Here is a 27,445-nt window from a genome sequence, read left to right on the forward strand (position 1 = left end):
TACAGCTATACAAATAGCATCAAAATCATTATTGGAATCTATAGGAGAAATTTATGAAAGTCAATGGTCTGGACACGATTTACTATTTATGCAAACACAATCTGTAGATATGCTATGGCAAGACTTCAACCACAAATTGGCCGATCAAGTTTTGATACCACTCAATACGTACCAAGGGCAATTTTCAGAAATGAGGGTAATTATACGCTTAAACTACATACTTATTTCAAATCGCATTCACGCATGCTTTCTTTTTTCATATAGGTACCTATGTTGTGATTATAATTTTTCATTTCAGAAAAAAATAGATAAAAGAGGCCGCAAATTAGTTGACTATGATAGCCAAAGGCATAACTTTCAGGCTTTGCAATTAGGCATGACTAAAAAGAGAGACGATGTGAAATTAAATAAAGGCCGCGAACAGTTGGAGGAAGCGAAAAGGACTTACGATATGCTAAATTCGGAATTGCATGATGAATTACCAGCTTTATACGATTCAAGAATACTTTTCCTTGTAACAAACTTACAGTCCTTATTTAGTGCCGAGCAGGTGTTTCATACTGAGAATGCAAAGGTAAAATGCTTACTTCTACTATGTACTTACTTATTAACTTTAAGCCAAATTTTACATATAGTAGTAGGTGTGCTTTCATTTTTTTATCTTACTTAATTGAACAGTAGGTAATTTTTTAAGTATAGCTTGTATTTGATATGCTTCAGTGACAAAGAAGTGATTAAAAGTAAGATAGTATGGTGGAACGTCAAATGTGTGCTTATTGAAGCCTTCGATATGCAAATTGAGCGCTACAGCTTTTGGGTGAACAACAAATCGTGAGTGCAACTAATTACAGCAACTTGCATGTCTACATTCGCACTTGCTTTGTGTAGTTATATACTGGCATTCATAAAGATCAGTATCGATGGTAATGATATGGTGTCAAATAGTAATCGCCCAATTCAAAAATACCTGCATGTGTAAATATAGTTCACCTTCATATATGACAAATTGAGAGCTGTGAACGTTTTATTATCATTGAACGAAAATGTTGAGCAAAAGTTAATTAGTATCAACTTCCAAATTGAACGTTACTTTTGTAATATAAGTATTTTAAAAGCGACGTTAATAGTTATTTTATATATATCGTAGAAACGGATGATGTATCCCATTTTACAGGTAAAGCAGTCGCACTATTTGACGCATCGATAACTCTTTTTCTCAATGTTTTCATTTTAAATGCTTTCATGGCACTGGAACGCGTTCATATATTTTGACATAAGGCATCATTAAGAAATGATTACTAATTTCCAAAGCAAAATTTGTATTAAGATTATGTTGATGCAACATCGCCCTAAAATGAATGGTAAGGTAATTCATATCTACTTCTGTCACCATCTGCTTTCAGTCTCTAAAGCTCTGGGCATGTGATAGTATGCATTGATTTATAGTCAACAACATACCATCTCTATGTTTCTGTCCACCGGATACGTGGTGTAGTTTCAGTTGTAAAGCATCTTCATTTTCAAATTTGTTAAAATACTGCCAGTGGCTCAGTTAAAGTCAGAACTATTAAGGCGGTATCATGCATGTGTTTGGAAGTCAGAAACTGATAGGAGGTGTAGTATTCATCATGCCAAATGTAGGTCAGGAGTTAATGACTCAAAATGCTACATCATGGGCTCATTGCCAGAAAGTTTGTTCGCTTGGGTTTAGACTTGTGAAAGTAGGATTGTCTTGCATAAAGCCAAACCCAAAAAACTGAGAGTTCACTGTGATAGGGGAGGTGGTCTATATTTTTATATTTACCCATTTCTGTTCAATGCAGGGTGGGTTTTTTCAAATGGGGATCTGACCGGCGAAGATAAATTATTGAATTAGATGGGCGCAAGGATTACAGTTTTATGAGAAGATTTTAATATACTCTTTGCTTTTTGGGAAAAATGCACTTCTAACTATAATAGATATTTTTGGCGCATCCTTGTGGATTCCGTCCGCCCAACCGTCCATGTGAGGGCCAAGATCTCGGGTCTGAAAAGTCGTAGAAGGCTTGTTGTCTCGTTCAATAGATATAGATCTCCCATTATAGTGCAGCAAGAAGCAGTGGCGGACTGGCAAATTGAACTGGCTCGGGCAACCGAACAGCACCGGCCACATAACAGGGGGTTGGTTATACCTACCAGAAATTTTTCTCCAAAGTAACCCCCTAAAATAGCATTTTAAAGCATTTGCACTTATTCCAAAATCGATTACAAATGTAGTTTTTTTGGGGGGGGGGCACCTGACACCGTACGACCCCTGACCGCACCGGCGCCGGCCCAGTCCGCCACTGGCAAGAAGTGTGTTTTTCCTTATCATTTCGCGATGATACCCACGTACATTTGCGCAAAACGTTGTTAACCAATTTCTTGGGGAAACGGCAAAACATTGACTTGATGCACAGGAACTAGATGTTGGGGTTTCCTGTAATTGTCCCTTTTTAGCGCATTTCCACAAAAAAAATGCGCTATTGTCCACTTTGTCCGTCCGTCTGTCCGTTCGTCTGGACACTACTATAGTTCTTTATCTTAAGAGCTATTGTTCTACTTTTTTCGCTATTTGGTTCGTTATAGTGTCGAGGCTTGCACCAAGGAAGGAATTTTTTTCTGCGTTTATTGCTAAAAAAGTGATTTTAAAAAAACCAAAAAACCATTTTTTACGTGTCCCATAATTTTACACTTTTGCCTTTTATTAACGATCTTAGAGATCGTTTATAATTTTGTATTGTTGTCTGTCGTCTGTCTGTTGGTCTGTCCGTCTGTTCCTTTGTCTGTCTGTCCATCTATCTGTTCGTATGAACGATAACTTTGCTTAAACCATTTGTCGTCCGGCAGGTACAGGGACATTTTCCAAGAGTTTCACCACTGTCTTTGCTGGTGATGTGCAATTCCTGCGGGTTTTCATCAGTAAATTACACGCGCATAAGATACAGAAAAAACTTGAGGTTGCACCAAGTGCAGTTTTATCTTAAATGGATGGAACTTTTGAAGAGTATGATGCACAGAACGCATTGAAACATCCATGTTCCTACTAATTTCATACTCACTAATATGAGGATTGTCAATAACTCCCTGAGAACTTGAAATTCGTTATCTTCTACCAAAACTGGCTTCCGTTTAACTCTCCTTGAGTTGACATCTTTTGTTTCATCACAGCAGAAGTGAGTTTGGAAGAGACCGTTTTTTTTACAAATTGGCATTTTTACTTATTTTTCTCTGTAATATTTCTTATAGAAAGTGGAGTTTTGTTTGTACCTAGAGAAAGAAAGAAAGGAAGCGAGAGAGAGAGACGCTCGTCTCTCTCTCTCTCTCTCTCTCTCTCTCTCTCGCTTCCTTTCTTTCTTTCTCTCTATCAGTGGACATTTTTGTAGTTCCAGCTATCCAGAGTAATAATTTGTTTAGGGGATTAAGGAATTATGATCCGAGGTGCTACACAGGGTGTGACATATAAATATTATAATAAATAATTAATATAATAAATAATTATAAAAAACTAGGTGGTAGAGGGGATCAAAACAAGCACTTTTTCTAAATAAACTGAGAATCCAACGTATTTCGTTTGGGTGCTACCCTAAAAAAACTGGTGAAATTTGCATTTCATCTTTAATTATTTTCTTAGCAACCAGAAGAGTTACAAAGACTGGTTGCACGTCTTTGAATAGGTTTTGGGGTAGGTATGCCCATTCCGATTTGTCAAGAAAATTTTCTTACCAAGGAAGTACGCATCCCTAAATGGAGGTGCGACAAAAATTCTGATTTTGCCGAAATTTGGTACCTGGGATTTTTGTACAAGAAAATCACGAATCTGAAAATTCGAAAATGGAGAGCATTCCACAAAATTTGTTGTGTACATGCTTGATAAGTTAAGGAACAAAATGAAGAGTTTTTTAAAATCCCTTTTCAAAGAAAAATTATACTCATTTGAAGATTGGTCTTTTGGATCCCTTGCCTAATAGTGAGTGATCCAATTTCGTGTGTAGTTAATTGAAAATGTCTCAAATAACAAAAGAATAACGACTTAAGTTAATATTATGATTAAAAAATTCGATATGTTGATCATGGTATCGAAGTCAAAAATTCGATTCCAAGAAGATGTAGAATGTGCGTGGCTGCGGGTGATGGGAAAATGGTATTTAAGTATCTACAGTTCCATTACAATACAATCAATAAGCATTACTCCAAGTATCATAATATCGACTTAAATTGTTAATTTTTTGCTATTTGCCACATTTTCAATTAACTACATGCAATATTAGATGACTCACTAGTAGGTGGGGGACACTTTTTAACCCAAAGTCTCAATTTTGAAATGAGTATAACTTTTGTTTGAAAAGTGATTTTAAAAACTCGTAGACAATTGAATTGAATTGCAGTGAAATTTTTTTTTTGGATTTTCAAAAACTATTTCAGATTTTCATGTTCAAAAACCCCCAGATACTAATTTCGTCAAAATCAGAATTTTTTGCACCCCCATTTAGGAATGCGCCCTTTGATAGAAACAATTTTGAAAATTTTTTTGCAAAATCGGAAAGGGCGTACCCCAAATCCTATTCAAAAACGTGCCAACAGGCTTTCTAAATCTTATGGTTGCTGAGAAAAAAATTAAAGAAGAAATGCCTGTTTCACCATTTTTTTAGGGGTGGCTTCCAAACGAAACACGTTGGACTCTCGATTTATTTAGAAAAAATACTTGTTTTGATCCCCTCTACCACCCAATTTTTTTTACATACTTATATGTACCTAACACCCTGTATACAGCCTGTTTCAGAGTAGGTAAGCGCCTTATTTTTTTAGCCACACTATGGGTAGGTACTACTTTCAAAATATTTGGCATATGTTTCAGGACACGATGGTTTATAGTATTTGGAATTTTTTTAAATTCATTTCTTTCCTTATCAAAAAGCAAACCAAATTTTAATCTAGTAGCGCATGAATGTTTTACACTCGATATTATTTTTGTCCAAGTATAAAGTAGCAAAAGAAACAATTAAAATGTAATCTATAGTCAATTTAGTTGTATAATGCTCACCAGGAAAGAATGTCAGTAACAGAACACCTGACGCTGCTCTTCAATCGTATGGTTTACTTTTAAAAAAACATACAATTGTAGACCAACATTCTCTCTCAGCGAGAGTATGAAACACTCATGCGCTACTAGATTAAAATGTTTTTTTTGACAAGGTAAGAAATGAATTTTTAAGAAACACTAAATACTATCGTAAAAAGAATGTTTTTAGGATCTTGATAACATAAAAACATAAGAGATTTCCATTTTTTTTAAATATTGAAAATCTGGTATTACCATATCGTATAGTCGAGAATGTCCTTAAACATATTAAGTACTGCTAAATGTTTAAAAAAATGTCTTTTAAGAAAATACACACGTGATTACGTGCAATCTCCCTATGTATCGTTTTAAATGGACGACAAGAGGGAATTTTCCAAAATTTATTACTGAATCATGGTCTGATTGGATGAATTCAGAAAATTTACTGATTGCAATATTTTTCAGTACATTTTCCAATGTTTGGAAGATCTTGTTCTGTTCGTTTGTGCATGTGGAAGAATGTTGGTTGCTGATTGGAAACAATGTCAGCAGTGTTCCTTATGACAAACATTTCTACAAAAATTTAAAAAATCGTTATTGTGGCAATTTTGTCTGTCTGTCACTAGGCCTGTGTCACTACTATATATTTATCTTAAGAGCTATTGTTTTATTTTTCTCGCTATTCGGTTCGTCATGGTGTCGAAGCTTGCTCCAAGGAAGGAATTATTTATGCGTCACTTATGGAAAAAGTTATAGCCATCTTTTTCACTTCGCACAATGTTCAACTTTTGCCGTTTATTGTGCTATACGTTTGTTGCATTTTGATCCTTGATTAGCTAAAACTCAAACATGATACTCAGTTTTAACTATCATTTTGGACTAGAGAGACCCAAAATATTGATTTAAACTTCAATTTGATTGAGGAAATGGATAAATGCTATGCTAGGGAAAAAGAAAAATTGGCTCTGTTCGCAGCCATGATTACTAGTTGGGCTTGAGGTCATTATTTATTATCTGCAAGTGTTAAAAAATGGATCACACATCTGCAGACTCAATTTTCTAGTTTTGATATTTTAAAGGAGGGCTAAAGACGCAAGAAAATGATTAGGTACGTATTCCCAGACTACATTTCTTATCTGTGGCCCAATTGTTACAAATTTGAAATCACTTCTTACTAATTGGAAACACACATCAAAAATGGATTGTATATTTGCAGAGCCAACTTGGTTAGTTTCAGGAGGATTTTTTCACAGAAGTGGCTTTTCAAATAACAGTTTGCCGACATTTTAATTAAATGGCTGAAAATGTTGAGTAAAGGACTAATCCTTCACTCAACGCTGAAAACGAATTTGGCAAGGGTATTTTAATTTTTTCGGAAAAGACTGTTGATGTGGAAATACGCTTTCTGTAAATCATTTTCGGTTACTTTTGTAAGTTGTGGACATTTATTGGACTTCTAATATTATTTTAAAATTTTATGGTTCAAATCATGCCAATACTTCAATAGCCATATAGTAGTTTTGGGGATATACCGAAAGAATGTAGATATTTTTTTAGTTATGAAAAGGAGTGTAGAAAGTATATTGTTTGAAAGGAAGTTGGCGAGACAAGGTCATACGAAGTTTATGATGATTAAAGATTTATCTTGTCTGACTTTATTGGTATTCACAGCACACATTTTAATTAAATCTAAAAACTAATTTAAAGCTTTAAGTTACCCACAAGTTGATGTCTTGCATTTTATTGTGTTTATTCATTAGTTCTTCAAGTTTACAGAACGTTATCATGTTATCTTGGTTATATTTTTAGCACTGTAAGTTTATATATCCAAAGGCGTATTTTATTGTTAATATGTGTATTTTTTCCAATTTAGGTGTTTGCAGAGCTAGAGGCCATTGTAGATAAATTAGCAACCGAAAGTCAGAGGGGTTCGTACAGCGTTAAAAAAAGTAATGGATCAACTTTACCAAGAAATACAATTAATAATTCACCTGTAATCAATAATATATCACCTCCACCCATAAGCAGTATTCCAGGAAAACGTAAGCAATTTTTTTCTTTCTTGGCGTTATTTATGAGTTTTCGGTGCTAAGAAACGTTTCCGCTTAAGTGGATAACACAATCTCTTCATCAGTTGAGTATTATTATTTAACGTGTAGTAGTGAATTATAAAAATGTATTGGGAAGGAAAGTTACTAAGGCTATATTGTTCGCAAGCACATTTTTTAACAAAAGCATAGTTGCAGATATTATGTTCATTGAACTTTTAATTATCTGATTTAAATAATTATTGGCAATAATTTTTACTTTTAATTATGTGCCCTAGTCCATGCAAGAGATTATTCAGACACCTAAATACAATAAAGATCAGTTGTGTGTATAGTTGGATAGTTTCCAATGGAATGTATGTTGTAATTTACTACGGCAGTAATTATGTTTGCATCACACTGCTGTGAAAGTACATATATACAAGGTGATCAATTAATTTCTGTGGTTTTCCTCTATACAAATGTAACGTCAGTATTAACATTTCTTCTCTGAATAATCTATGATGTGTGTGAAGACACGTTCCACTTCTGGTTAAAGGTAACATCGTATTGGCAAATTGGTTTTGCTGTAACTAAAAACATAAATTCCCATTTCGCTATTTTATTAACAAATTTTGCCGTATCCTCTTCAGTGTATACCAGACATCATAGATACGGTCACAGAGATTTGTTAGAAGAATTGCACTGCCACTGCTATTCAAAAAACTAACAAATTTCCACAAAAAGTAAGTTGTAATGTTTGTGTCAAACCTCAGGGTTTCAGGGCAGAGTAGCACATAAGTATGAACGGTTGAAGCGAGAGTTAATCGTGGTACACTGGCATGTAAACAAGATTTCAACGTTTAGGCAAACATCTGACAAACTTTTAAGGACTTCAGAAAACTTCTATGAAACTTCAAAAACTTCAGAATAAATTCTAAACTATTAGTTGCTCCTTTACACAAAATATTTTCAGAAAACCACCCACTTTTTTTACTTGTCCTTTAACTATACAAGTTTCTAATCAATGCACACAAACTTATAGCTTATGTAAAAAAAATTAAGTGTATGTAGAAAGGACATGATCAATTTTCATGTTTGTGAAGATATTTTCCTGTAATTTTAACTTAATATAAGCATTGGTAGCACAAAAACGAACGTGCTAAAGGAAATTAGAGGTAAACGATCCAATATAAAACATACGGCATGTTGCTTAAAAACCTGTTTGTAGCGATGGAGATATTGAGCGAATATTCAATTAAATAAATCAAAATTCAAAACAGTCCATGGTTTTAATATGCAATGTCCTATTGTCCATTCCCTGGTTCTTCTTTGAAAAAAGTGTACACCAGATTTAAACGAGTTTAAATTCATTATCTATTTTTATGGTCAAAGCATCGGGTAGCCAACACTAAAATCTAAGAAACACATACAAATTGCTTTGTTTAAATCAGTATACCGGCCTTTCATTTCAAAATGAATCACCGATTGTAATTTTGACAAAACAGCAAAAATTTCGAAAACTTCCATTTAGATACCTAGAGGGAAGTATTAGAATATGCACCAAGTGGCACTTCATTTTAAAGGTCATAAAATTGTCTTTACTGAAATACCCACAAAATTAAATTTGGATAATCTGGTTCTGAATTAATTTTAAAAAACCAAGACTGATGCAAAACAAATGAATTTTACACATTTCACATTGTATAAAATTTATTTTATTAAATGCCCAAAATTGTCACAGACAATAATAACAGTCGGTGTTGAATTTGTTCACACATTAATAAAAGTGTCTCTTGTAATTTGCAGTTGTGTAACCACCATCTGGCAGTTCGGGGCAATGCTCCGAGGCCCCGCAATCTCGGGGGGCCTCGCAACCTGAAAGGTGCCAGCCACACGTAGAAAACGACGTGTAGTATACAAAATATAAAAATGTGTGCCATACCCATAATGCCTCATTTTAGTGTCTTAAAATTGCTAAATCTTCGCCCACAATACAATCATTCGAAGCTCGTAACTAAAAAAAAATGTTTATATTCTGAGATCTGAAATTATCAAACAGAAAAGAAACAACTCCATTCATACAGGGGCCCTGGCATTCATTCTTTCATTAGCGATAAGATTATTTAGCGAGACTGTTCATGCTGAATTGGTAAAACAAACGAAGTACCTACCTATATTTCATTTTCCAGTTTGCATTTTTATTTCCTTTAGTTTCCAACTGTTACTGGGTTATCTTTTATTTGCCCTTTAATAATTACCTATATTGTTTCGTCGCACCGTGGTTGACAAAAGTATTTTCGGGAGCGAGGTGTGTGTTGTGTCGTAGTTTGCAATTTGTATGTGATATTGATTGACATCGTGCGTTTGAGTTTTTGTTTTGTATGTTTTTTAGTAGTTAGTACTGTGTTTGTTGCTATTATTCTCACAAACCACAAATGACTGTTTTAAGGTGATTTTATTTAAACGATTATTATTAAAAACTTTAATTCGTGTCTAGTACTTATAGGGGGCCCCGAGGCCCCGAGCTGTCTTGTTACGCCATTGGTAATTTGTCTACATTCATATGTTATTCTGTGTTTCAGCTCTTGAATATTGTCAGGTGGAATCTTATACACTACCGTTTTCTTTAATGAAATAAGTCAAGTGGATGCAAGTCAAGAGACATATATAAATTGGTACGAACTTGATATACACCTGTCCTGTCGTCATTTTTTGAGGATACTTAATATAAATGTAGGTGTTGGCACACCCAGCAAACTTCGTACTGCCTATCAGTCAATGTCCCACTCCCGGATGGGGCATAAGCTCGGTTTGGGCAGCTGCGCCCCCTCACCTCATCCGAACGTCTCGCTCCAGGATAGGGCACGAGCTCGGATGTCGGCGGCTGCACCGCGCTCGTGTTTACTGCATCAGAAACGTTTGCGGACATACATAATTGATATGTTTCTCGCCTCTGGTTTGAAGTCGGCGGTATGGATTCTTGTACAGCATTGGTGCTCAAACTTAAACTGACGATCTACCTTAATGTTGTTAGACTCTGATCGATTTTGAGAGGCTGCAAGTATGTGTGGTGTAGGATTGTTGTGTATGTAGAGGCGTATCGTCGCGCAAAAATATAAGTTTATAGGGAGGTTGCACAATTTCATGGCCATCCATGGATGGATATACCTTCCGTACATAGAATTAGTTAGTATGTAGAAACCACACAATTTAGTGTTACATAAAATCAATTTTTTTAAATCAAGTCTGCTCTGAAAATCGTAGTATTTCTTGAGATCGACTCAAAAAGCACCGTTTGAGCAACCCTGTTCTACAGCGATAGTAGAGCTCGCTGTGGCGCCATCTATTAGTCATATTGCGATTTAAAATTTTGGAAAAGAGAATATTTGTTTTTCACATCTTTCCCGTTTACGTACCATTTTTTTGGAAATTATTGATACAACAAAAAAAAGAATTATCTAACAACTGTTTAGTCATTCTAAAGTTATGCACATACCTCGATTTCAGGAAAATTATACAGGGTGGTGACTTGCGTAACGCATCATAGGGATTTCAATGTAAAATTCATAACATGCGATTATTGGCTCCCTAAATTATTTTAGAGCAAAAATGTATTAAGGTTTTTTGTAGGAGAAAATTTTTTACCTCAATCAACTGTATTAGTTTTCAATTTATTGCATAATAAAGACGGACAATTGGAAAAATAAAACCCCCATCTTTTTCAATAATCTGTGATGCCATGGAATTTTATAATACAAAAACTACGCCAATATCCGTCATGCCATGGAATGTCTGCTATAAAGCAAATCAAATTCTATCAAAAAGTATTACATATATTTAGAACAGCGAATTCGACATAAAGAAAGACCAAATTACTAAAAACGGTCTCCTAATATAACAATTTACAATAAATGTTCGAATAAGTCACCATTAACTGCAGTACAGTAACCCAAGTCGATCAGAAAAGCCATTTCGAACTGCTGCTAATTGATAGCGGGATATCTTTTTGTTTTAGAAAATTCCATGGCATCCCAGATTATTGAAAAAGATGCGGGTTTTATTTTTACAATTTTCCGTCTTTATATGCACAAAATTGAAAACTAAAGGTGGGTTCATAGCTCTCCGTTCATCCGTTGCGTTGATCCGTCAAACGCATAGTGCATTTTGTTAAGGTTCATAGCAATCCGTCCACATTGTACATTTGCAACGTATAACCATAACCTAAATTTTATTTTGTACTATACCCTCCGTGATTTTCAGTATGTAAAAGTGATACGAAAGTAAAAACACGTTGCTATCTGATTATTACTGTGAAGAACGAATAGGCGAATACTGTTAACGTACCAAACATAACCTCACTCTTGTTAAAAACGGACCAACGGAAACGTAAATGTTCAATTTCAACCAACTTTTCCGTCGTAAACGGACGACGTACGATTTAAAAATTTGCTGTCTTCTGATTGGCTAACGGACAAACGGAAACGTATGAACGTAGAGCTATGAACTGACCTTAACACTGTTGATTGAATTTTTTTCTACAAAAAACCTTAATACATTTTTGCTCTAAAATAATTTGGGGAGCCAATAATCGCATGTTATGAATTTTACATTGAAATCCCTATGATGCGTTACGCAAGTCATCACCCTGTATATTTGATATACCGTTATGCCATATTTTTCATTTTTGTGTTGTTACTTTTGTATATAATATGTGAATAAAGGTCATTATTATTATTGTTATCTCGATCTTTCCCATTTTGAAGTCTAGGATTTATTTTTCTTTTTACTGTAGGCGGATTAACAGGTGCAGTTCTAGCTAATTCCTCAATTGATATCATTCTTCATCATTTGTCATTCCATTCCAAAGTTTCTTACATAAAGTACATGAAATACATTGTTAATCAGCCTGACTTTTTCTTGTCCACAAGGTATCTGAAGGGCCTGGATGTGGTAACCTTAGACTAAAGTTGTATTTTGAGATGAATGCTGTATTTTTAATACTAACTAAAAGTACATCTACCTCTGCACGGGCGAAAAAATTAATTAAATTTAATTTCACTAAAAAAAGGCGGGTTTGTGCATAAAGATTTGAAGTCGCTAATCAATCTAAATGAGTTTAAACAATCAAATCAAAATTAATAACTGGCCAATCTCAAACAAATCTAAATAGGAATACCATTTACACCTGGAGCATTGAAGGATGACTGTCCCTTAAGTTACAAGTATATGAAGGCAATAGAATTTACCATAAAGCGAATAATTACAATTACATCTAAGCGCGTTACCTTTTTGTTATAAGTAGCACAAACACGAAAATTGAATTATAGAATTAAAACGACCCTGACTGCATACAGAAAGCAAAGTGACGCTAAAATTCAAAAATGAACCTGAGTGAACTGAACACAAATGCAAATTCGGCAAAGCTAAATAGACATTACTTCCTTCATGCAGGGTGTTTTTTTTAAGATGGGCAATAGGACAATGTAAAGGCCTTGAGTTATTTAAAAGGGGCCATAGGGAAATTTAATTGCATCAATTATTCCACGGTTGTTCCTCGCGAATCATTTGCCACGGTATTGTTAAAATGATTTGTAAACACCTTTCAGCAGTGGAATACATATTGCTGCTTCGTTGATGCAATTTGAAGGATTGAGATCGAGAACTGTCAGTGAAATAACTAAGCGCAGGCCAAGATTTGAGAACTGTGCGCAATGTAAATTTCCCTATGGCCCATTTTAAATAACTCAACGCTTTTACATGGTCCCAGACCTACGCTTATGCTTATGATGTATGCTAAGTGTGTACTCTCTATGGCCCATCTTAAAAAAACACCCTGTATAACAAGCTATCATTTAAAAGTTGCAGACATCGAAATTATGACATTGTTGGACAGTAACTTTCTTTGATTATATGCTACTGTGTAGCGCATTCTTAATGATGAAAGAGTACAACCCGTGTTCCAATTCGTGCAACACAGATAGCTATAATTTTCCAGTGAAAAGAAATGAGATAAAAGAAGTTTGTACCAATTTGAATTGCGCATGTCAGAACTTAATAAACCGGAAACTAATGGCGTTGTCCGTATAACCACAGCTGATTCATCTTTATTTGCTTTATACGTTATTTCGGCTGTACCTTTAATTAATCGTGATAATTGTGCGTAGTTGTTATGTTTGTAAAGAGAATAGTTCATAATATGCAATTAACGTGAAGGTGAATGTTTACTTCCAAAATAGATGTAACGATTTGGGCAGTCCGACTATTCCCCCGCGAAGTTTATACGGTAAACATGCGCATTTGGTACAAACATACGTCTATCTCTTTTTTTGGAACATACATTTTAAGTAGTATATAATCAAAGGTAACTTCATTGTTTCGGCTGAAGAGGCTCTGGCAAGCCTGAGCAGCGCGCCTCCGGCGTACCTGTAATCAGCAATGTCTGAGGAATGAAACGCGATGACCCCATGGTTTCGATGGTAACGTATTTTATAGCCGTGTGTCTCTGTACACGCCAACGGTACTTGTTTGAAATTTTGAAGTCAGACATCTCAAGCCACGGTCCATATACTAAACATTGAACTATATACTCGTAACTAGAAGGGAAACGAGCATATTATTAGTGAAGCCAGACAAGTGGTAGTATCTTTATCACTCTCACTCTAGTCATTGACACTTTTTTCTATTTCACTTAAATTCATACAGTCGTATTTTCTGCTTCTATCAGGCGTGCTAATAAGCAAACTGGACGCGATGAGAGTGAGGGAAATAGATATACCACCACCTCATTCTGTCACACGACTTCAACGGTACACATTTGTCGCCTATACCGGTTTCCCTTACGGTTGTTTATAGTGATACTAAACGGTTGCCTCACTTGCTGCAGTGCGTGGGCGCGGAGCGAGAGGGTAACTTACTGCTTATGACGTAGTTTAGCCTGTCGTAAAGTTTTTGACGATTCTGTACGTTTGACGTTTGTACCACGCCCATCGTGCGCAGGTCTATTGTATCCGTTTCTCAGCCTCATTTGCGGCGTTTTTTTTTTATTATTGTGTTAATTTTCTTTCAAGATATTGAATTTTTGGTTAACTATAACTATACACTAAACTGGTACCGTGTATGTGTGTACCCACGAATCTTGTGCTTCATTAACACTGTTCATGAACCAAATTACCAAAGATTACTTGAAATGTGCTTTTGCGGTTTCTTTTGGTAAGTGTACGACTCAAGAGTTCAGTCACAAACACACGTACAGAAGAATTTTATATACACAGATAATGATGTATGCAATACTAAATTATAAATCTTTCTATTCCATAAGTAAAACTAGTTGTTTTATTGGTACATACTTAAACATATAACAAAGCTCGTACATATGCACTGTCCAAGAAATAAACTAGTTCTGAATGTTGCTTAAAATATCATTACAATAATAAACACAAAAATGCAAGCCATAATGATTGCAAACATTAACTCGTTTTGCTATAAAATGACTACCGAATGCATTGTGTGGTGGGAGGTGCTTACTACAGGCTCAAGCACGTCACGATCGGCAGCGCGTTTTGTTGCTTGTTTGGGGGTGAGGTAACCGTTTAGTATACAGACCGTGATCTCAACCTGCATTGTAGAAGCGGCCCTAAGTAGTGCACGTACTATTCAGCTTTTAAATAATCAAAAATTATTTGGATTTCTAAAAGCTGTTCTCTAGACATTGCACGTATTACCATATTGTACTATTGATTGATGAAGTATTAAAAGATGTTCATACAGAAGATATATGGGTCTTTTCATTTTATTTACAGATGTTTTGAGATGATGCGTTGATGTATGGTGCAATTTTTTATTATTTTGCTCAACTGAGCCATTTGCCCATCCAGTATATCTGCTTTCATACGATACATTTCACATTTAAGGGCCGGTATTTCCATCTTCGGATAAAGTACTAGATTCGTACCTGCCAAATAACTTATACCGCCCGATATCTTCCGTTTATCTATCTGCGAGTATTTCCATCAGCGTGCGGTATAAATATATCCCGTAGATAGCTATCTAACCATAGCCAATGTTGCCGATTTTAGAAGTCTGTAATAGAAAAAGATAGCGAACGGCAGGGTCATATATTAGAGCAAGATAGCTTACTACCTGACAATTTGAACGAATGCTTTTGTTTTGGAAAGAAATTCAGTGACTTGTAATATACTTGTCAAACGTAAATTACAGAATAAGCTTTACTTATGAGTACTCTGAACATGAACCAAAATCGTGATGTAAATGCACCACGTAGAAAGAAAAGGCTAATTTCAGCACATCTGAAAATCGTGTGCTGGTATCAAGAAAATCTTGATCCATTTGGAATCTAAAATAGGTTACCTATATCCTTCAAGAACACATAGTATGTATTTGCGTACTTCTACTTCCATACTTCAATTTCTTTCTTCCTATTTAGTATAGGCAAAGAGTAACTATAATTACTCTTTGGTATAGGTACGGTTGGTAATTTCGCAAATTTTTAAAACGTCACCAGTTTACTGGAAATTTGACGCAATATCCTGGGGTTATGTTGATAACTGCAGAAAATCTACCCAATAACTTTATCTAGAACTTATCCTGCCGATAATATCTAAACGAGGTTCGAAATACTCGAAGCGACGCTAACTGTCGGTTTACCTGGAAGATATCTTATACTTGACTTTATCCCGAGATGGAAATACCGGCCCTAAAGGGGATAACCTCGGGGATAACAGTGGTTAATCCGAGCGTTTTTGTCCACTTTCACTAACCTAGTTAGACAGATCTTATGACTTTTGTTTTCATGAATCTTCTGAAGGGATCAGCATTCAGCGAGTTCTCACACTGGTGCAGCCTGCCTCGACGTTTTGACGCGTACTTCATTTAAGATGCGCGGTACTCTGCACCTTCAGCCTTGTACCGAATTTTGTGCCAAATGTGGTAAACACTTTCTTCCAATGTTTTAGAGGCTTCAAGCTTCTGTTTTTGCACAGCAACAAATATCAGAGCGTGCATTTATATAATGTAGGTTCTTTTGAAATCTATTTAATGGATTATGAGAAACGTACTGATGTAACACTATGTAGTGATCAGCAGGCCTATTGTATTTTGAGGTACTATTTACAGCAGTTTTACTAATAAATACTACTTTATTTTAATGATGAACCCCTGACATTTGGAACAGAGTCAAATCTAAATTTGGAGTGAGTTCAAATGATGACCATTCTTTTTTATATGGTGGTATTTTAATTACGACAAAAGCGTGGTCTTTTTGTGTGAACGTAATTACAGACTACGCATATTTATAGACACCTCATTCGACAACTAAGATACTATTATGTTGTTCCCGGTAAAATAGAATTTGGTTTAACTTTGATGTGTTAATCTATTTGTTATTGCCTCTAAAAAAGTGAAATTGTCAGAAAGTGGTAATCGGATATAAAAAGAGAGGATGTAATTTATCGTGAGTGTGCACTGTATAATGTAGGAGAAGCTATTACAAAAAACTGTTGGCACCTAGAGAACATGTAACATAAAAAATTCTTTAGTAACAATGTTGGCATGCAGTCCTGGGCAGCATTATTTTACACAGCTGTTACCATAATCATTTTTAGGAAAAAAAATCCTTCACATTCTTACTCATTGAAGAGGATTTATTTACAGGGTGTTTAAACAGATTGAGAAAGGTTCTAAAAGCCAGAATGAGGAGAAATAAATCAAGTAGCATAAGTACAAAATAATGTACGATCTTTGCACAGAAGCAATCAGCCGATATATCAGGAATATAAACTAGGAAGACGTTGTGAATGCGCGGTGCGCTTGACTTTGTGGCGGTTAGTTACTTGTTAAATCTTTTACAGACTTAATGAAAGATGTCGTACCTGCTGAGTAATTAAATGAATTTACTAAGGCTGAAAATTGTTATAGAAATAGAATATTAATTAAAGTTATGATGGTCAGTCAATTAGGGAAAAATATACCTAATTCAATATAAAAACATAAGCATTTCCACTCTCTCCATCCTTGTCAGTCGCGTGGGGTTGCGCGTTTAAAAGTCAAGATATGGCTTGATCGACCGCTTTGGAGTTTTCCAATTTCTTCACTTGCGCCGTTTTTGTCACCTTTCTGTCTGATGATGATTTGAAGTCGCCTACAAACAAAAGGCACAATTGATTTTTGGTAAGTACATATAGCTTGACACTGTCAAAATTGAAGAATGTCCCAAACCAAAGAAACCCTATCGGGCAACAATGACAAAATTATTAAGTGTATCGCCGACCTTAAAAATCAACGGAAGGAGCTCGAGTTTTTAATCGGAAAGCAGCAAGAAGAGCAGACCATGTTGCAGACCGACATGGAACGAATTACTCTCAAATTGGGCATAATAGGCAAAAGTCACGCGCGGCGCATTGCTACCAAAGACAATTACGATAACGCTATCAAAAATGCGGAAGAAAGTTACCAGGAAATCGTAACGTTATCCGGACGACTATTACAAAGCATACGGAAGAATATGTTGGAGTTGGAAGAAGCGATGGATAAGAAAACCGGTACTGACACAAACGTGAAATTTCCAAACAGTAACAGTCCAAGCCAAAACTCTGACAAGGAATTACTGCATGCGATTGAATCTAGTCTGATTTCGCTGTAATCTTGAAATAAAACCACGATACACTTACAACAGTATGCTATTGCACATCTAGTGTGACGTCACATGCAAAGCAAAATCACAGAATATAGAGTACTCTGTATTCTATGGTAAAATTACCCTTCTTAAGGTGGGTTCATAGCTCTTCGTTCATACGTTTCCATTTGTCCGTTAGCCAATCAGAAGACGGAAAAATTGAAGTTTCCGTTGGTGAGTTCTTACCAACCAGTGCGATGTGGATGAATTGCTCTGAACCTTAACAAAATGTACTATCCATTTGACGGATCAACACAACTGATGAACTGAACTGAGTTATCAACACACATTTAGATGTAATTGGGTTTTCCACATTAAAAAAATTATTGGTAATCATTTTTTTGTCAAAAGAAATCGTTGTGATTAGCAAACACGATTTTAAAATGAACGGCGTTTGAAAAAGTTTCGAATGACCACCACGTTGCTGTGACGTCACTACGCACGTTGACGCTCAGCCGTAGTATTGCTTACAATCGAGCCAGGGAAAGAAAACGTCGTTTTGACGGAAAAAAGCGTCGAATAATTATTGCATTGTGCCTGGGTGTGATAGCAGAAGTCATCGCGAACCTAATAAATTGTTTATAAACGTCCCAACAGGAAATATACGAAAAAAGTTCGACGTGATACCGCGAGTGACTCTTTGACATCCCACTTGTATTTTTGGGAAGACGATTCTAATTAATTAAAGTACATAATGTCGATTTACTTTCAGTCAGTTATCGACGAAAATCCATCGATATAATATTGTAATTCACAATATGGTTTACTTCGAACTCTATGTTTTGGGCATCTCCGTACCCTTACAGTGCACACATTTTTCTCTATTTTCACTTCCACATATCCCACACCATAATTTCGTTGAAATCCGTAAGGTGCATACTTTATTAGGTACCTACACTATACCTTGCATTATACACACAAAACTTTATGTTATACTTCCTCTAAACCCTAACAGACTTGCTTCTGGGGTTTGACTCCACTCAAACGAGTGGCATCGAAAAACTCATTTTTCGAGAAAAAGGCGGCGACCCTTAATACTTCAACCTTTGGCAGACTATCAACTGCCCCTTTACGAACCAGTCAGAACTCATTTTGTGGAAGACTGCCATAATAAGTCGAACTCCTATCAGTGTCATCCACTAACTCACGATCGCCAACCTGCGTAATGACGTAAGCGACGCTCGGTAAATATCGGCATTTCGTCGGTTTGCATGACAAAATTTGAAAGTTTTACGATATTATATGTTGGTTATTGACATGTTGCAATTAGAAAAAAAAGTGTTGTATATGAGATGTTTAATTACAGGTTATAAACTTTACAGTAAGACACAAAAAAGTTACAATATTTTTTTTCAGGAAGACCCTATTAATGCGTTATCAATTGAATACGACTATAACAGTGCTTGCCATACTGTACTAAAAGACGCGTATGTAATTATTGATATTTTTGAAACGGTTTTTTACATGGTATTACGTCATTCAAATTTGGGATTATGTTTATTTGGTATTATCTGGTGCGGTTAATTAATTACTGCCAGAATAAGAAAAAACAGTAAGTAAAAGATCTTAATTAGGTCTGGTCTATTGTAATGTTTTAGGTGTAACGGCAATAGTCAGCTCCAGTTAGTTTCAGATTATCATTTTGCCTATATGATGTTGTTGCAGTGCGTTTGTATTATGATCAGAAAGGACGATCTCTGCAAAATTGTTATGAAAATAAGATTTATAACACTGTGTGTGCAATACCAAATTATACCAGTACGCTGTACGAGCTATGTTATTTGTTTGGATGTGAAATGCAATAAGATTAGTCTTTGAAAAAATGTAAAGTATAGAACTGCGGAAATGCTTTTGTTAAGATATACCAATAGTATGTAGTTCCTTCGAATTAGAAATGTGTATTGCCTACCTTTCGACATGGGATCCAATCAGTGGGGTTTCTTTCTGAAATTAGGGTGTTTAAATGTAGCTGTAAGCTACATGTGTACATTTAATTAATGATAATATATTAATTCGGTGAATATTCATTGTCAGTTGCAAACTGTCACAAGTAAGATGCTAACTTGATCGTATGTAAACCTTTGAATTTTGGCGCTTCGCACATGAGGTAATGTGCAGTAGAAAACGCGTTTGAGAAAAACAATGAGCATACCTTTGAAAGTGTATTGTGGATAAAACTTGCTTCAAGTGCTTTCCATTTTTCTAAGTGGGAAATATGGACATCAAAGCTTTCGGGATCAGACACTTTAGGTTTCAATTTCCATCAACTGTGATGAAACCTGATGTTGTTGTATTCTAAGAGTTGTCGTTTTAAGAGCTTATTTGAGATATGCTTTTGTTTTTTGAAAAAAATCCACAGTTCACTAGATATGAGCGAAAAACAGATTTAGTGATTATTCATTTAACTATTGTAGAATCGTTATTATTAGAAATACAACAAAATGACACGACTCAAAGTTTTAGACATTTTATTGCTTAACATGATGAACATACTAATTTATTTTTAGATCTTACAATTTTTGAGTTATAATACAAACTTTAATTTTTTTAAATGGTAGTCATAGTTGGCTTTGACATTTTTAAAAAGGACAAATTTTTCTTTTTATAACGATATAAAGCTTGCTAAATGCACTTTAACAAATAAACGCCCTGCAGTAATTTTCGTATTTTGAGAGGTAAGTAAACAGTTGGCCATGGAAAACAATATCTAGTGAGATAGGTATCTTTCATTTACGACGAAAGTTGGACAGGCCAATGTTATCTTCATTTTCTACCAAATGACTTTCAAGATATGTAGGATGGGTTAGATTTGGAAACACGACGTAATTTACGCTGGTTTCAATATAACAGTGCCCCGTTGCACAACTAACTGCAAGTTAAATATTATAATAGACTGTAATTAAGAGAACAAAAATGTTTCTCAGGGCAAAATTTGTTTTTACTACTCTTAATAATACAAACAGTTCTGTATCATATTTATTTGTCAAAGTAAATACAATGAACCTTATATCATTGTAAACAGAAAAAAATGCACTTTTTAAAAATGTTACAGCCAACTATGATTACCATTTAAAAAAATGTAAGTTTACGTTATAACTCGAAAATTATAAAAGAAGAATAAATATTAATAAATGTATCTTATTAAGTGGAAAAAAATCTACAATTTTTGTTCTTTGCATATGTCTGTATTTCTAATACTAACGATTCTACAACAGATAAATGAAAAATCACTAAATGTGTTTTTCGCTCATATCTAGTAAACTGTGGATTTTTAAAAAAAACAAAAGCATATCTTGAATAAGCTCTTAAAACTACAACTCTTTCCTCATTTAACCGAATCTCTATGTCTTACGGTTTCCGAAATCCTAATGCTTAAAATGAAAAAAAACTCACCCTGTATATAAGAGCTTGCAACAAAAGCAAAACAGTGATTTTCATGAGAGTAAACCATCCATTTTTTCTCCGCTAGGAATCTGCTTATAAAACCAGTTTTTAGTCTGTGGGGTTTGGCAAACTTGATTTTCTCCAGGCTTCCGAACTGGCTCAAATGGTCTATCCAAATTTTAGAAATTAGTAACATAAAAGCTTATGATAGACAGACATTCGGAAATATGACTGTTTCAATTTCAACTTTCAACTTGTTTTGGTCACCTTACCTTAGCAAATAGAGTGACAAATGCGCCAGTGATAGGGCGCTCAATATTTAGTTAGTGTATCCATACAGTTCTATTTCGTTGCCTTTTTCTTTTTTTTCTATCAAATATAAACAGCGTTTCTCAAGATCGTCGATCTTGACGAAATGCTTCAACACGACTGTGTGGGTGTTTGTACAAATAAGTATGTTACAACTTACCCATGAGAAACTCAATTAAACACCCTTGAACTGTAAAGCAATATGACGCTTTAGTAACTTTCTTTGTCCCATAATTAATAATATGATTTCAATAGTACACAAAAACTATTGATGAATATAGATAATTTTAAATGCAAATAGATTCATTGCCAGACCTGAATATCTGCTTAAAATTGTTTATTATAGTGAAGTTAGATATGAACATGCCTTTCAGAACACAACACAAAGTCACAAACACATAACGTCTAAATGTGATAATCTAAATCATACAAACAAAACATGCAAAAACAAAAGACGTTAGCATAGCAATACTGTTCGTAGTCAGACAAGACTCAGCACTATCTGAAAAATTACTTCCTTTCTGAAAACAGTTTCATTTAATCAACTCTTTGTCACCTCTGCAATTTAATACCTAGTACATGCCATTCACTTTTTTAAATTCTCTTATTTTCTGTACTATTCAGTTGCCGATCACTGAGTCTTCATAATAATAAACACATAGCCTTTACAAGAATAGATGACTGACTATGGGTCAGTTATTGGGAGGTTGCACAGTCAACTACACTACTTTTTGGCATGCTCTGTAAAATTCAAAATATCTATGACATGCACCTACAAGTTTAATGGACACTCCCACAAATTTACAAGCATGCAGTGAAGTTTTTTGTTAACAATTAATTTGCAAAACCACCTTCTTTATTTTATGTGTGCGCGAAGCCGTTTTGCAATGCTTGTTTTATGTTTGCTAACAAATGTGTGTTTTACAGCCGCTGAAGAGCCTGCATCACCCATCACTACTAAAATCCAAAACGATAACGATAAATCCATTTCTTCACAATCTGAAGAATCAAACGCAGTGCCTATAAAAACTCTTCCGCATTCTAATTCCCCACCAGCTACTCCCGAAGCACCTATTAACTCTACACCGCCACTCGATAAATCCGAATCTAATAATGTAGATGGCTGCAATAATCCTATATTGCTCTCCAAAGCAAGTGATGTTAAGACTCATGTTGACAATAAAACAGCAACTAATACAAATGATACTGAAACTTCTCACACCAAACATACTGAAGAACTGTATGACATTCCTGTGGGTAAGTACTTGAAATAATTCGTAATTTAGTAGCTTTATTCGATTGAATTGTTTGTGAAATACTGTTTGTGTGTCATTTTTTTTAGAGTAAGTTAGGACACTTAAAAGAATGTTAAATAATCAGGTGTAGAATTCTTCAAATGTGATATCTTCGTGGAGTGATTTTCCATTTATCCTAAAGATATTTTTCCATGTATCCTTAGATATTTAAACTTCAGGAACGGTCCTCTGGTTGGGCCACTAAGAGGGGCAGATTGAGAAGAATGACAGTTAGTTTCGCCCAGTAGACTTATTCACAACTGTGTTCTGTGTTGTAGATATACTTCATTTGTATTTGTGGGAACTTCATTCTTATCTCTGAGATTCATCTGTCGTCTGCAGATATAGTTTTGTTCTCCATGTTAATGGGTATGTGAAAGTACATAGTAGTACGTGGGCCTTAGGCCATCTAATATTATCAGCCAATTCGAAGCTTAGTTGACCATGTAACTCTCATATCACATGTTATCTTGAGCAAGATTATTTTCGAATTTTATTTCTCTGACCCCTAAGCGAAACAAGGGCGGGCCGATATAGGTTTTCCAGACACTCACTAGTGAAAAAATTACAGTGGAAATGTCTAAGAATACGATAGCAACAGGGAAGATACTGCTTCAGCATACCTACTCCACATGGGTATTATATTTTTTATTGGTTTTTATTTTAAAATGAACGGGGTTTCAGTCAAAGCCTCTCACAGTTTTTTTTTTTATTTTTATTTGTAGTGGGGAAATGCACCTTATGCACACTCCATAATGAGGAAGTTCGGAGTAGTGTGGGGCTCTCCCGTTACCCAGGCATACCCACTAAAACCCCACCTAAGGCTTCGGCTTCAAAGGCCATTTGCCTGTTTTCTGACTAAGGGTTTATATATCACAGTTTATAAATATCACATGCACAGTACAGTAACTTATATATAGGACATATCACAGACATTTTACACTCAAACATTCTTTACAATATATCACAGTCTATGTATCACATTGATAGTATGCATGAATCGCAGTACATTAGACACTTGCCTATGTTGTTGAAATTTTCTTGCCATATAGCACTGATTTGGTGGAGGTTGCGCGCATTTCGGTGCTCCGGACAATCACAGAGCATATGATCCAGTGTTAGGTCTACTCCACAATATAAGCACTGAGGTCGGCCTTCACCGGTCAATAGGTAGCTATGTGTTAAGGCAGTATGTCCAATCCGAAGCCTATATGATTTTGTCGAGGCAAAACGACTCGCACCTACAAGAAAGAGTGATCCCAAATTGGGTTTGACTCTCTTTAAGAAAACATTCGACACCGACCACTGTTCATTCCAACGCTCATATATTTGAGCTTTTACAAGTGCACTTCTCGCTTTAACGGACATATTTTCAAAATTAGTGTCTTCTAGATGTAAATATCTAAGTTCCTCTGTAGCTCTTATGTCCATTGCTCTACATCTATTCAAACGCGTACTTGTAGTGTCTTCTGTAAGTAGGTGGTTATTCGGGTGATTGTCATTTAGCAATACCTTTAGATAGTAGTTTACTAATATCTGTTTTTGGCGAAGAGCTAGAGGAAGGATATTTGCTTCTACATGAAGTGAGGCGATTGGACTTGTAGGGTATGCCCCAAGGGAGTGCCTTATAGCAAGATTCTGAATTTTTTCAAGTTTCCCAATTAAAGATTTATTGTTACATGTAAAATAGACAGAACACCCATAATCAAATTTAGATAAGATCAGTGTCTTGTAGATGTCAAGTAGTGTCTTGGCGTGTGCTCCCCATTTTTGATGGGCTAAGGCTCTGATTACATTCAGGGATTTTCTGCTTGCAGTTACAATGTTCTGTATATGTTTAGACCATCTTAACTCTCTGTCAAATGTTAATCCCAGAAACTTGACCTCTTGGGGCACACTTATTACACGGCCATTCATGAATAAAATTGGGTTTGCGAAGTCGACAAAAGTGTAAGGCCTTTGTCTTCTCTTCTGACAGCACAAACCCAACATTGTTGGCGTTTTCCCAAACTCTCTGTCAAATGTTAATCCCAGAAACTTGACCTCTTGGGGCACACTTATTACACGGCCATTCATGAATAAAATTGGGTTTGCGAAGTCGACAAAAGTGTAAGGCCTTTGTCTTCTCTTCTGACAGCACAAACCCAACATTGTTGGCGTTTTCCCAAATTTTGTTTATTGCGCCTTGTAGTTTGCGGGTTATGACACCAACTGTTTTTCCTGAATAGCAAATCATCAGGTCATCGACGTATAGACATTTATCTATTTCCTCATCAACGTCTAGAGCTATTTCATTTATGGCAATGCCAAACAGGGAACAGCTTGGTGTTGACCCTTGTGGCACTCCATTTTCCAAAACGTGCTCTTTTGAATAGGCGTCACCGACTCTTACGACAAATGTTCTGTCTTCTAAGAATGACTGTACAAATTTTGGTAGGCGCCCACGTAGGTTACACTTGAACATGTTTTGCAATATCCCGTGCCTCCATGTCATATCAAATGCACCTTTGATGTCAAAAAAGACTCCAATTAGGTGTTCCCTATTGTCAAACGTCCTGAGAATTTGGTCACTTAACTTGACAAGATGGTCAGTCGTTGATCACCCCTTTCGAAATCCAGCTTGATATGAGACGTATACGTTGTTGCTTTCCATGAACGTTTGCAACCTCTTATTCACCATTTTTTCCAATAATTTACCCAGACACGAGGTCAAACTTATTGGACGGTAGTGTTGTGCTAACAACGGGTCTTTACCTGGCTTAGGTATAGGGACGACAATGACTCGTTTCCATTCTGGATGGTAAGTAGATTTACTCCAACACGCATTGAAGAATTTTAAAATCTCAAAGTTATTCATGTCTGAGAAAAACACTGGAAAACACCAAACAGTATAGTTAAGCAGTGCAAACTCTGTGCTTCTTTTAAAGGAGGGCATCCATCATTATGGGTCGCTTTACGAGCATCTCACCTGTAGTTTGGATTATCACTGATGACATGATACATATAGATCTTAAAAATAACAGCAAATAAAATTTCTTATTTACGTTTAAGTTGTGGAACTTGTATACCTCATTTTAATGTCTGAACCCCTCAACCTCAATCGAGCGAGTAATTAATTAAGCATTTTTTGTATTGGCCATCTCTTTAGTGTTAATTCCTATCACTTCAAAACCCAATGATTCACTGCAATACAAATCGAATAAAGCTAATTATTACACTTGATTTTTACATGTTTTGTTGTTACTAACAATTGTAATATTCCCTTTGATTTATTTATGATGACATACATGTTATTAAATTTTGCTGGGTTAGGAATTTTTTACTTCGAATCATTTTGGGTTGATAGTTTGATTTCATAGCATTTGAAAAGCAAGCAAACACTAACTAGGTTTTCGGTAAAATGAAATGGTAAACTGTATAGGAACAGTTAGTTACTTATTGGCACTTACATGATTACTTGAAAATTAATTGTTTTATAGAAGAAGATCAATGTAAAGTTTTTTACCAAATTAATGTGACTATATTTTTTTAAGGTGCCACCACTGATAATCTACCATCTGGAGTTTTGTATAGAGTGAAAGCAACTTACAAGTATGCCAGAGAAGATGCAGATGAGTTATCGTTTGATGTTGATGAAATTATTCAAGTTGTGGAATATGATGATCCAGAAGAACAGGTAATATACAGTGATATTCATTATGAAGTAGACATAGGGATTTACGTATATTGTTTTTCCCTATGTCTACTTTTAAGTGACAAAATCCTTCTGAAGGCGCGTAATTTTATGCAACCAAGACAATGGCCCATATGAATAAAAGTAAGCAAATGCTTATACTTGCAAAATTAAAAGTAAATACTCGTAAGTGCTCATTCGCACTGGGCGATTGAGCAGCGCTGCTAAGCAGAAGGACCAGGACACAGTGCAGCGCTGCTAAACTATGCTAAACAGACCAGTATGAAGGGGCAGTTACGAGTATTTACTTTGAATTTTGCAAGTATAAGCATTTGCTTACTTTTATGCATACGGGCCAATAACTGCTTAAAACAAATAAAGATCTGGTTGTCAAGTTGCTTTGGATTTTGTATTTGTATTTTCCTTCGTGTGCGATGTATTCAACTGAAGAAAAAGTTGGTATCGTCAATTGGTATAGTGCCGGTACCAGTTTAAGGAGCGTAAGCGAGATTTATTTTCTGTGAAGCCAATGCAACAGTATGCAAGTTAATTAATAATGACAGCCAGATCTTTATTTTTTTTAAGAAGTTATTTTAGATGCATAAAATTAGGCGCCCTTCAAAAGCATTTTGTCATTTAAAAGTAGACATAGGGAAAAACAACACACTTAAATTCCTATGTCTACTTCTTAATGAACATCACTGCATATCATTGCTCATAACAGTCATAACATAACACTTTCCCTGTGCATGTATGTTTAAATCATACTAATACAAGTGCTGGGAAAGTAGTTCCTGAACAATATTTTTATATACTACTATATCACACTTTTTGCAATACTGATCGTATATGTTTTAATTTTGTACTGAAATGTTTGTGCATCAACAGGAAGAAGGATGGCTAATGGGAATTAAAGAAAATAACGGAGAGAAAGGTATGTTTCCAGCAAACTTTACAAAGCCATTGTAGATTGTCTTGTTTTTA

The 27,445-nt window shown here is 35.3% G+C and overlaps 2 protein-coding genes across 2 annotated transcripts; both read left to right on the plus strand.

The window, feature by feature from the left end:
- On the plus strand, nt 1-27,445 carry LOC116163287 (amphiphysin-like). Its single transcript, XM_031477164.1, has 6 exons — nt 1-196; nt 299-574; nt 6,954-7,122; nt 22,421-22,750; nt 26,322-26,464; nt 27,350-27,445. The coding sequence occupies exons 1-6, from the start codon at nt 89-91 to the stop codon at nt 27,428-27,430; spliced, it is 1,107 nt and encodes a 368-aa protein (XP_031333024.1). The 5' UTR covers nt 1-88; the 3' UTR covers nt 27,431-27,445.
- On the plus strand, nt 16,447-17,794 carry LOC116163288. Its single transcript, XM_031477165.1, has one exon. The coding sequence runs from the start codon at nt 17,333-17,335 to the stop codon at nt 17,765-17,767; it is 435 nt and encodes a 144-aa protein (XP_031333025.1). The 5' UTR covers nt 16,447-17,332; the 3' UTR covers nt 17,768-17,794.

The sequence above is a fragment of the Photinus pyralis genome, unplaced genomic scaffold (assembly GCF_008802855.1).
Source record: "Photinus pyralis isolate 1611_PpyrPB1 unplaced genomic scaffold, Ppyr1.3 Ppyr1.4_LG2, whole genome shotgun sequence".
Taxonomy (NCBI): Eukaryota; Metazoa; Arthropoda; class Insecta; order Coleoptera; family Lampyridae; genus Photinus; species Photinus pyralis.

Coding starts and splice junctions, on each gene's coding strand:
- LOC116163287 (XM_031477164.1), top strand. CDS start 89: ATGCAAACACAATCTGTAGATATGCTATGGCAAGACTTCAACCACAAA. Junction 22,751..26,321: donor ACTGTATGACATTCCTGTGG/GTAAGTACTTGA, acceptor TATTTTTTTAAG/GTGCCACCACTGATAATCTA. Junction 26,465..27,349: donor ATGATGATCCAGAAGAACAG/GTAATATACAGT, acceptor GTGCATCAACAG/GAAGAAGGATGGCTAATGGG.
- LOC116163288 (XM_031477165.1), top strand. CDS start 17,333: ATGTCCCAAACCAAAGAAACCCTATCGGGCAACAATGACAAAATTATT.